The following is a 12500-nucleotide window of genomic DNA, read 5'->3' on the forward strand; positions in this document are numbered from 1 at the left end:
GTTTGTTATGATGATGATGATGATGATGATGATGATGACCATTATTTATTCATTTATCATCATCATCATCATCATCATTTATTCATTTATTATTATCATCATCATTATTATTATTATTATCATCATCATCATTGTTATTATTATTATCATCATTTATTATTATTATTATTATTATTATCATTATCATTATTATTATTATTGTTTTATTCGTTTATTAAATCTTCTTTTTATTATTAATATTATCACTATCGCATGATTTAATTAATTAATAGATGTATTAATTAGTCAATCAAATAATGTATAATTTTATAATGATAATGATGATGACGATTACGACAACAACAACAACGACAATAATAATAATAATAAATGATTAGGTAAAGAAATGAATATATAGATAGAGACACATACATGCACAAAAAATTAATAGAAGAAGAAGAAATATTCGCCGCCATTGCAATTGTCGCTGTTATTCCCCGAACCGACCCCCACCCCTATCCCATTTCCCCCAACCATTTATACCCGTATGAAAGAAACTCTCAAAAGGATGTGGCAGCGTGACCAAGCTGACTGACTTTGAACGTCCCTGTCCCTAGAGCTTGTTTGTCCACACACTGCCACAGGCGTGTCACCGTTTGGAGATAGCCTGCCTCACCGTTTGGAGATAGCCTGCCATAGCGCGGAATGGATTGTAAACATAACAATCGACGAGCCAGCCACGTCTTGTTGACATGAAACTAAAACAAGAATTACGTCGTGCGCGGGTCTTGTGACTCCTACAGCCATGTTGACTTATCGCCAGCTATCAGAAGCTACTACGTGGCAGATTCCGTTACACGTTGTGCGTCTCGTGTTCACCAGTCATCAGAGTTCGAGAACCCGTTTCGGCATGAGTGTTGTGTTCTTGGGAAAGGAGATTCACTCCGACTTTCCGCACTCCACTCATGTGTGAACGGGTTCTCGAACCCTGATCACTGGTGTACACGAGACGTTGGCTGGGGGGCAGGGGGGACGGGGCTCTCTGGACACAGTGCATGTGACTTCACAGCATCAGTAGTTGTAAAAGGCTGGGGGGACGGGGCTCTCTGGACACAGTGCATGTGACTTCACAGCATCAGTAGTTGTAAAAGGCTGGGGGACTGGGCTCTCTGGACACAGTGCATGTGACTTCACAGCATCAGTAGTTGTAAAAGGCTGGGGGGACGGGGCTCTCTGGACACAGTGCATGTGACTTCACAGCATCAGTAGTTGTAAAAGGCTGGGGGGGACTGGACTCTCTGGACACAGTGCATGTGACTTCACAGCATCAGTAGTTGTAAAAGGCTGGGGGGGGGGGGGGGGGACTGGACTCTCTGGACACAGTGCATGTGACTTCACAGCATCAGTAGTTGTAAAAGGCTGGGGGGACTGGGCTCTCTGGACACAGTGCATGTGACTTCACAGCATCAGTAGTTGTAAAAGGCTGGGGGACCTTTGACCTTTTAACTGAATTATCTTGCTTTATTTGTGTGCCGTGTTTGGTTTCCATTGGTTTGTCTCAGGCTTGAGGATAGAATGGCGTTGTAGTGTCTCGGTGAGACTGGTTTGGCAGACGGTTGCTTCGCCTGTTTCTGGTTTGCAGTTGTTGATTGTTTTGACGTGTGAGCTTCAGGAACGTATAGTTGGGTTCAGTTAACGACCCATGGACTAGAGCCCTTAATTAATAAAAGTCACGTTGTTCAGCGGTTGTGTCTTGGTTTGGTTAAAGTTTCGTGGTTCGAGGGGAGGGTAGGTGGGGATGGTGGGGTGAAGCTAGAGGATGTCTGTCAGCTGAGGATGGGAGGTCCACCTGGTGTTCAAGGGGGAACCCTTTGACGTGTTTCTTCATCGCTAGCACGCTTGCTCGCTGGTGGCGAGAAAAGCAAGTGGTGAGGGCGAGGAGGACATGCGCAACGAAACAAATGTGACGCGGGTAATAGATTTTACCTTCCCTCGCGGCAATGTTGCTCTGGAGGCTACTCAGCCTTAACTGACTCCTGAGAACCACGCCACTCTTGCCGTGGGGTGGTAAAAAGAAACGCACCTTCCTAGCATGTCTCGAGAGAACCTTGTCCAACTAGTGTGTAGGAAATGCGCCTCTGGCTGTCTGAAGAGGGGTATGTGCCTTAATCACACACACTTATATGTGCAAGATAAGAACAGAAACACATGTACGAGCGCTCATGCACTCACTCACACAGACACATACATACACACGCGTGTGCGCGCCCATACACACATCCGTGCAAAAAACCACGGCCGTATATAAGTTGACCGAGCCATCCTGAGGCTCACCGCGTGACCGCTTGAAGCAACCGTCCCTCACGCGCGACACCCATTATCAGCCCAACTTCAGTGAGCGAGAAAGCTAAAGCGAGAACATGCCGTGTTATGCTGCCATTACTTGCTTCAGAAAACCTTCGAAGGAAGACAGAGAGAATGAAATATAATCTCATCGGAAAGAGAATTACCTTTTCCGTTTGATGATTTGTTCATCTCTACAATGTCATTGTGTAATGAAAGAAAATATATTTTCTTCTTCTTCTTGTGTATAAGGTGTGTGTGTGTGTGTGTGTGTGTGTGTGTGTGTGTGTGTGTGCTCTCAATGATAACTATGTGGAAAGATGCGTGTGCTTCTTGTATATTTTAAGGATATTTTAGCATTGGTATGATACTGTTAATTTGATATTAAGTCCACTCTTTTCTTCCCTTACTCTTTAAATCTTTCTGTTTGTCTCTCTCTTATATATATATATATATATATATATATATATATATATATATATATGTGTGTGTGTGTGTGTGTGTGTGTGTGTGTGTGTGTGTGTGTGTGTGTGTGAAGCTGAATTTCTAATTCTTCTGAAGTAATTAAATTTTTCGTGGAATGCGCACACGCGTGTATGCGTGTGTGTGTGTGTGTGTGTGTGAACTTAAATCAAGATTCGTGTGGTTTAATTGTATTATTTTTATGTTTATTTGTGTTCACTATTGTGTGTTTACTCTGATCTAAAATCCACTCCTTATCTAAATCTGTCTCGCCCCCCCCCCCTCTCTCTCTCTCTTCTTCTTCTTCTCTCTGTATATTTTCTATCTCTTGGTCTCAGTGTTCGATTCAGTTCACTGAAATTTGAGGGTATTTTGGGTTTTTGCGATAGTGGGATGGCAAATTTGTTTACTTCGAATAAATGTTGAAGTTTGAGTATGGGCTTCTTATGTGTCCATGTTAGTGTGTGTAGGTGTGAGTGTGTGTATCAGTGTGTGTGTGTGTGTGTGTGTGTGTGTGTGTGTGTGTGTGTGTGTGTGCACGCGCGTGTGTGTAAAACATCCAGCTGTCGCACTGAGAAAGAAGCGACGTTGCCATGGACACAGAGATAGGGATGGTCATAAAACCATCTTTGGCGGCCTTTTACTAGGTGGTCAGTTCTTTGTTTTCACCTCAGCACGTTCGAAGGAGGAAACACACACACACACACACACACACACACACAGGCACAGGTGGCTTCGAGACCGCCATGATCAAAGAGATAAAGGAACTCATAAACACCAGCCTGGAATGCGGTCCCCCTCCCCGCCCCCCCTACGCCCCACCCCCCACAGGTGGCTTCGACATCGCCATGTCCAAGACTGAGACAACACGGAAAATCACAAACAGGCCTGCTACGTGGTAGACAGTAACTTCAGCATGCAGAACACACACACACACACACACACACACACACACAATAAACACACACACACACACACATGCTAAATACAGACACACACACACACGCACGCGCGGACACACACAAACACGCATTTACTGCACTGTCAGAGCGCGAACTCCGGGCAAAGCAATGTGGCGGCTGTGTGGCTTCATTTGCACGGCGATATGTGTTGTCCACCAATATACGTCCTTGACAACACACACACACACACATACACGCGCGCGCGCACTCATATATGCAAATACTTTGATTCGCAAGCAAAGATATACTTATCTGTTTATTCTGATTACTTTCCATACATTTCCATGACAATACATTTCCTTAAAAAAGCACAAACAAAAACAGCAATCACTATCATATAAAAGGAAATTTTGCTCTCAGTTCTTGTCACACACACACACACACACAAACACACACGTACACACACACACACACACACACACACACACACACACACACACGTTGCATACACGTTGTCTGCTTGAAGACAATGTAGGCTCACATGCATGTGCCCCGTGTACATATTTCCTTTCCTCTCGTGGCAATGCTGTTGCTGATAACAACAACAAAAAAACAACAACAATATTAACAAGAAATGATGATCATATCGGAATAATAGAGCAAAAATAAGAAAGAATAAAGCTTTGCATAGATACAAAACAGGAAGTACATTTGTAAGAAAACACCTCGTGTCACGAGTGGTGTTCATGACACTGGCTGCCTACACCATTGACACTGGCTGCCTACACCATTGACACTGGCTGGGTACACCGTACACCATTGTGTGCTTTCATTTTTGCTTTACTTCATCATGCCCAGAAACAAGAAAACTGTGCAAAGTTCTCGAATGTTCCCTGTATATCACTGCTGAATAAAAAGGAAGAAAATTGTTGTGCAAAATGCATATGGTATGGTGTCCAACTTAAATGATGGATTGATTGTTCCGGTTCTTTTGTTTGTATAATAAAAATCTTTCTATCATCAACATTTTTTCCTTTATCATCAAGTGGGTATGTACACAGCTGTGGGAACGTTGTTAAACAGTGTCTACACCTCACGTCTGTGGCGTCCAAAAGCAAGCAGGAATGTATCATCAAGTGGGTATGTACACAGCTGTGGGAACGTTGTTAAACAGTGTCTACACCTCACTTCTGTGGCGTCCAAAAGCAAGCAGGAATGTATAAAGCTCTGTGAACATCACACCAATGCATGGGTGTTCAGGTCCAAAACATAGATCTCCCACACTATATTCCCAATAGCTAGAATAGAATAGAATAGAATGCTTTAATGTCTTAAAAGTTTAAGAGTTATGAAACACAAAAAGAAATAGATCCGGTTCGTTGTGCAGCTATGTCTTCGTCCAGATTTCTACTCTGCCCTGCGCAGGTTCTGGGCTTTGGGGTGAAAGAAAATTAGAAGAAAAATAAGAACCCCTCAACTCCCCCTCCCCCCCACCTCACCCCCCAAAAAGACGACCAAAAACCAAAACAAAAAACACAACCACCAAAACAGAAAACAAAACCGGTGTAGGTCAGGGGACACCACAGCTATCGGGAAGACAGTCCCCCCTAACAGCGCAAAGAAACAACAAACAAACCACACACACACACACACACACACACACAGGACAGAACACAGCGCAACGCGCCAGACATTTGATGTTACACCCTCTCCTCCTCCTCCTCCTCCTCATCATCATCATCATCATCGTCGTCGTCGAAGTCGTCGCTGTCCTCCCCCTGAACACACCGCATCTCCCCGCCCCCCGCGCAGCACAGACATGACGTCACCACCTGGTCCAGGGGGCCCAGGGAGTGCAGGCACAGCGGCAGGAAGTCCCAGGTGCGGAGGAACGGGGGCAGCCAGTGCTTCCGCTTGACCTGCAGCACGTTGACCACGCAGGAGACGAGGAAGATCAGCAGCAGAGGACCCCCGATGCCCAGCAGGTACTGCCAGCCGGCGTAGGACAGCGCGAAGACCATGCCCGGGAAGACGATGAACATGAAGAGGAGGTAGAAGACGGCGATCCAGCGGTAGCGGGCGGTCTTGCGGCCCAGGAGCTTGGCCATGGGCACGGGCAGGCGGGTGGCGGGGATGGGGAAGAAGAGCAGGGTACCCGACACGTTGAAGAACAGGTGGCACAGCGCGATCTGCAGGGCGTCCTTCATGTAGGGGCCCTGTGTGTGAGGTGGGAAGCGTCAGGCTCAGCTTTCAAGGTGGTGGTGTCACAAGGCGTGCATCAACACTAGTTTCACTTTCAAGGTTGTATCAAAGCGTGCATCAATAGCACTTTCAGTTTCAAGGCGTCACAAAGCATGCATCTACAACTACAGTTTCAGATTCAAGGAAGTGTTAAAGCGTACAACAACAACAACACTTTCACACTCAAGGAAGTGTTTTAAAGCGAGTGACAAAAACAACAACAACAGCAGTTTCAGTTTCAATGAGTTGTCACAAGACGTGCTTCAACAACAATTTCAGTTTTCAAGGTTGTGTCAAAGCGTGCATCAATAACACTTTCAATTCTAAGCAGGCGTCACAAAACGTGCATCAACAACACTTTCAGTTCTAAGCAGGCGTCACAAAGCGTGCATCAATAACACTTTCAGTTCTAAGCAGGCGTCACAAAGCGTGCATCAATAACACTTTCAGTTCTAAGCAGGCGTCACAAAGCGTGCATCTACACCAACGCTTTCAGTTCTAAGCAGGCGTCACAAAGCGTGCATCAATAACACTTTCAGTTCTAAGCAGGCGTCACAAAGCGTGCATCTAAAACGCTTTCAGTTCTAAGCAGGCGTCACAAAGCGTGCATCTACACCAACGCTTTCAGTTCTAAGCAGGCGTCACAAAGCGTGCATCAATAACACTTTCAGTTCTAAGCAGGCGTCACAAAGCGTGCATCAATAACACTTTCAGTTCTAAGCAGGCGTCACAAAGCGTGCATCTACAACAACGCTTTCAGACTCAAAGATATTTTATAACGTGAACAGAAACAACACCAACAACAACAACAACAGTGTCAGTCTGAGTTTCAAGATGTCACCCGGCGTGTAGCAACAACAATTTCAGTTTTAAGATGAGGAGGTGTCACCAAACGTGAAACAACAACAACGGTTTCAGTTTCAAGGAAGTGTCAAAACGTGCAACAAAAACAGTGTCAGACAACAGTGTCAGTCTGAGTTTCAAGGTGTCACCAGGCGTGTATCAACAACAGTTTTATTTTCGGTTTTAAGAGGAGAAGGTGTCACCAAACGTGAAAAAAACAACAACCGTTTCAGTTTCAAGGAAGTTTCAAAACATTCAACAACAACACCAACCGTTACAGTTTTAAGGGGGTTTCAAAACATGCAACAACAGCAACAACAGTTAGTTTTAAAGAGGTTTTAAAGCATGCAACATCATCAACAACAACAACAGTTTCAGATGCAAAGTAGTGTCGCAAAGCGTGCAAGATGTAATATGGTTTACATGGATTTGTCTAAGTGTGCAGTGACACCCTCTTAATAACTGAAACTTCATTCATTCATTCATTCATTCATTCATTTAACCATCCTTCCTTCCTTCCTTCCTTCATCAGTCCGTCCGTCCGTCCATCCACCCATTCCTTCCTTCCTATCTTCCTTTCCTCCATCCATCCATCCATCCTTCCTTCCTTCCATCGTCTACCCACCCACCCACGCACTTGTGTAGACAGCGCGGCCAGAATCCCATCCGTCCATCCATCCACCCACCCATCCACACGTCCATCCATCCACCCCACCTGTGTGGACAGCGCGGCCAGAATCCCATCCGTCCATCCATCCACCCACCCATCCACCCGTCCATCCATCCACCCATCCATCCATCCACCCACCCACCCACCCGTCCATCCATCCACCCACCCACCCGTCCACCCACCCATCCCACCTGTGTGGACAGCGCGGCCAGAATGCCGGTCACCGTGGTGCCGATGTTGGCGCCCAGTGTCAGCGGGTACATCCGTTCCAGACTGACGATGCCGATGCCCACTAGCGGCGTGAGGGTGGACGTGAACACGGAGCTGCTCTGGATGACCAGCGTCATGGCGCAGCCGACCGCCAGGGCCAGGTAGCTGGTGAAGTAGGCGGCCCGGCCCGGCAGGTCTTTGTTGATGGTCTTGCTGATCACCTGGGTGTGGGTGAGGGGGGGGAGCGTTAGTTCCAGCTGTCCTGTGAGGTCAGGTCAGAGGGTTCTCCCCTGTTACAGGTAACCGTGTAACCAGAGACGTGTTTCTTAAACGCGAGCACGCTTGCGTGCCAGTGGCAAGAGAGATCCATACACCCCTTATGTCTGGCCTTGCCAAAACCAAATTTTCAGACGTCCCAGCTTTCTATATTTTGGATGTGTAAAAGGATGTTTGTAGAGTGCATTATACTTGGAATTATTTTCACTATAATTTTTAGAGGTTTAGCCATTCGTGGTCAAAATCTGATCAGACTAGAGGGCGAGTACATGCGCAACGAAACGAATGCGGGGCGGGAAGATAATTTATCATCACTCACGCCAAAGTTGCTCTGAAGGCTGCTCAGTGTTGACTCGCGAGAACCTAGCCACACTTGCCGCGAGGTGGAAAAATGAAACACACCTTCCTAGCGTGCCTCACGAGAACCTCGCTAAACTAGCGTGTGAGAAACGCGCCTCTGGTACTACCTGGCTCGCACACTCAAACGTACTCCTGAGGTGGCGCACTCTCGTAAGGTCTTCTGGCAGAATGGTGAAAACAGAGTCTGTTAGGGTCTGGGCTCGAATCACGCACTTGCCCTTTCTCCCACGTTTGACTGAAACATTAAACGCTGAGCGTCTAGTCGTTCGGATGAGACGATAAACCCAGGTCCCGCGTGTAGCACGCACTTGGCGCACTGAAAAAGACCCCATGGCAACGAGTGTGTTGTCCTTTGGCAATATTATGATGAAAAAAATCCATTCTGATAGGTACACAACGCAGCGATGCCTCCATGAGAAACAAACTGAACTGTGAGATCAGATCAGAGGTTCCCCTTTGCTACTGGTAACCGTGTAACCCGCTATTGCTTGCTACATGTGTACACGTGTCGAGAGGTTGAGGTGTAAACCCAACAAGAAAATCCGATCTTTACAGGGATGCGCTCAACCAGATTTGACTTGCCCGTGACACACGGCACATCTGACCGTTTTGCAGAGACCCAGGCTTTTGACACACAACCGACAGACCTGGAGGAATGTGGTGGTGGGTAGCTCTTGAAGTGCGGCGCCCCAGTGTCTCTTCCCAGCGTCAATGGAGGAGGAGAAGACGCTTATTATAAGAGGGCGCCTCTTCAGAATAACGACTGAGTGAGAGAGCCAGTCACTATACCGTCAGTCCGTGCCTGGTTTGGCTGGTGACCAGTCACTTGCTTTTCAGCTTGCTTCAGTCTGTTGAAGCGAGTTTTTATTCGTGGTTTTCCTGTGACTCATTTCAGTCTTGAATCCCCTTTGGAACACCCGTTATACAGTGCAGTACACAATGTATCGCATTTCAGTACATGTGTAGTTGGATGCATCTCCCTTTCCTGTGATTAACCCCTGAACTGCTGCCTACAAGTGCACTCGTCAGAGAAGGACTGTCTATCCACTCACTGAGATAAAGACTGATATTTACAGGTCAGGAAGTCAATCACCAGTCTTTGTTCTTCCTTGACCTCTTACCTTTGTGATCATATAACATTGTGTCAGCAAAAGACTACATAACTGAAAAGCACACAAAAAAGTTGGAAATGATGCACACTGATGCGCCAATCATCTCATTTGACCAAAGTTCAACAATCAAGGGATTGAACAAATCAATAAATAAACAAAGACATACATACATACATACATACATACATACATACATCCTTCCTTCCTCCCTTCCTTTCTTACTTACTTACTTACAGAATCCCCCTACACACTTAAGTACGAAAAATAAAAACCTTCGCACACTGACTGACTGAAACCATTTATTGTCAGATTAACTGTTTGTTGTACTGACATTTTCGCAACCATTTGAATAAAATATTAACTGAGCAACACAAGGAAATTCTGATTTGAGGAAGGTATGATTTAAAAACAAAAAAAACAAACAAAAAAAACAAAAAAAAACCAAACACACAAACAAACAAACAAACATATTTAACAAATCAAGGTACCAAATTTCATTAATATCATTATCTCCAAAAAATATTCTAACGCACCCACATACTCACATACGTTTCTCCCCCACCCTCTCTCTACATACATCCATGCATGCACACAAATGCCCATTATAATTCCCCTACCTCATTCCCCTGTCCACTCACTCACACACACACACACACACACACACACACACACACACACACACACACACACACACACATTCACACTGTCTCTCACTCTTTCTCATCAAATTAAGGTTTCGTAATGTAATCAAGACGACATATTACATGTTAGGGTCGAACAGTTCCACTAATTAGAATAATGGGAACTTTGCTCTACAAGTAAATCTGACGCTATCACCCAAAACGAAACACTATTTTGGATTAAATAAAACAGAGGGGAACCTCTGCAACAGAAAGGGGATGAAACAAATTAGAAAAACCGACCAATTGGATGGCTTTTAATTAGGTCAACTGCGGTTTTTGTCAGAGACCAACCATTTTCTTTGCTAGGGTGAAAAACGCTGGACATGACTAATGGAAGATTAAAGGATGTAATCATATCATGAAGGGGTTTGAAATGTAAATGTGTATCTGGACATTCGAGCAAAAAATGTGGGATGTCAAGGGTCTTACCACAAATACATAGTGGTGACGGTTTCAAAAATCTGCATAACCATGCATTAGTTCTTAGCCTGTGTGTCAAGTTTCTTGTGGAAATTGATCCTGGGGGGTTAGTGCCTTTTCTTGCTGGAAGAGAGAGATCCCACCAGAGCTTCTTTTTTGAGTTTTCTAAGAACTGTTTCTGTCTGAAATTCCAGATATATGTTGAGAGAATAGTACAAGCTTCAGAAACAGAAATAGGAATATTGTGATTGATTGAATCTGAATTGTTCGATGCCGCTTCCTTGGCACAAAAATCGGCCATTTCGTTGCCACGAAGATTAGAATGTCCAGGAACCCACAAGAGTGAAATGTCGGAGCCTCGCATAATTAACTGGTGGATTAAATACAAAATTTCGTACATAATATCTGCTCGTTCAGATGAAGATTGATTATTTAAAGCCATCAATGCTGATTTTGAATCAGACAGTATAAGGATTTTTGCAGGCACAAGAGGCATATCACTAAAAAAAGGTGAAAGCCATCAGAATTGCAAACAATTCAGCAGTAAAAATTGAACAACCTTTAGTTAAGTGGAATCTCTTTTTAATGTTATGCTCGGGGATTACAAAAGCGGCTCCAACTTCAGAGTTACTACTAATTGATCCATCTGTGAAAACACGGAGGTAATATTTGAAACGTGTATTAATTAGTTCTTTGGCCCGAGAGGCAATAATGAGTGGACTGTCACTCTTTTTTAATTGTCCATATGTAAAAATAATATTTGCTTGCTCAGTCAGCCAAGGCGGATGAAAACAATGCGGAATTTTCGCAATCTGGGAAAGAGGCAGACTGCAACTCTCAAAGACTGACTTAGTAAAATCGAACAAGGACGTGTATACGGCTTTGTTACGAATTTCTCTACAGATGTACGTTTCTTCATCAATTTCAGAGACAACCGAATTTGGAACAGCTCTAGCCCTTACCATGTAGTTACAGGCACATAATTTCCTGTGTTCAGGTAATGGCAAAACACCAGCTTCTTTGTATGTTTTGTCGATTGAAGCCCATCGCGGTAACCCAAGTGCAATCTTAAAAGCTAAGGAATCAATACTTGTCAGTTTATGAAGATCAGAGTTTGAAGCAGTGAAATAGATTTCCTGACCATATGATATAATTGAGCGGACTAGTCCCATTGCAGCATTGATCAGATTATTGCCACAATTTATAACAGGGATTCCAGAAAGCACACGTAATAGAGCTATTTTCTTCCTCGCTTTCTCAATAAGGTAGTTTATATGCTTAGTCCAAAAAAGTTTATAATGGAAGATAACACCGAGAAATTTCACCTCTTTATTCGGATATATGATAGTATCATTTACCTGTATTTTAATAGCATCCCTACCTTCAAATTCAATCAACTTTTTAGTAAATATGACGAAAACAGTCTTTTCAGCAGACAGGAGAAAACCACTTTCTTTCATATATTCCACAATGTTGTCGATGGCATCTTGAAAATGCTTAATAATTTTATTTCGTTTTGATGTATTTTTTGTAATATTACAGTTTACATTCTTCCAGAGAGCTATGTCATCTGCATAAGCTACTAATGTGGCACCATTTGTGTTGATATTTTTCATATCATAAAGCATTAGTGAAAACAGAGTGGGAGAAATCACACTTCCCTGGGGAACACCCATATTGACGGACCTTGATCTGGATAATATACCCCCTAATCTCACCTGGAATGTCCTCTGGGATAAGAATGACTTAAGAAATTTTAGAAATCGACCTCCCAACCCTACTGTATTTGCTTTATGAATCAATTTATAGTGCCACACAGTCATAGGCTCTATGAATATCAAAGAAAGTTGCGACCGTGGAGTGACGCTTTGCGAGTGCCTTCTTAACATGAGAAGTTAGATGGACGACATGATCAGTAACACCCCTACCTCTTCTAAAACCAGCCTGGAAAGTAGGTAAAATTCCTTTCTTCTCCAGAAAGTGTTCTAATCTAGTTTTC

The 12500-nt window shown here is 44.2% G+C and overlaps 1 protein-coding gene across 2 annotated transcripts in view; it reads right to left on the reverse strand.

Moving 5' to 3' along the window:
* Positions 1–3983: 3983 nt before the first annotated feature.
* The window catches only part of LOC143285553 (sodium-dependent phosphate transport protein 2A-like), a 30588-nt gene continuing 22071 nt past the window's right edge, over positions 3984–12500 (reverse strand). For both annotated transcript variants that reach the window (XM_076592934.1, XM_076592935.1), the window contains 2 exons: positions 7632–7871; positions 3984–5902 (listed from right to left, as the gene is read on the reverse strand). In XM_076592934.1, coding sequence (XP_076449049.1) covers positions 5387–5902; positions 7632–7871 — 756 coding nt within the window. In that variant the 3' untranslated portion in view covers positions 3984–5386. The remainder of the gene's footprint in view (positions 5903–7631; positions 7872–12500) is intronic.

Source organism: Babylonia areolata, chromosome 9 (genome assembly GCF_041734735.1).
Source record: "Babylonia areolata isolate BAREFJ2019XMU chromosome 9, ASM4173473v1, whole genome shotgun sequence".
Lineage (NCBI taxonomy): Eukaryota > Metazoa > Mollusca > Gastropoda > Neogastropoda > Buccinidae > Babylonia > Babylonia areolata.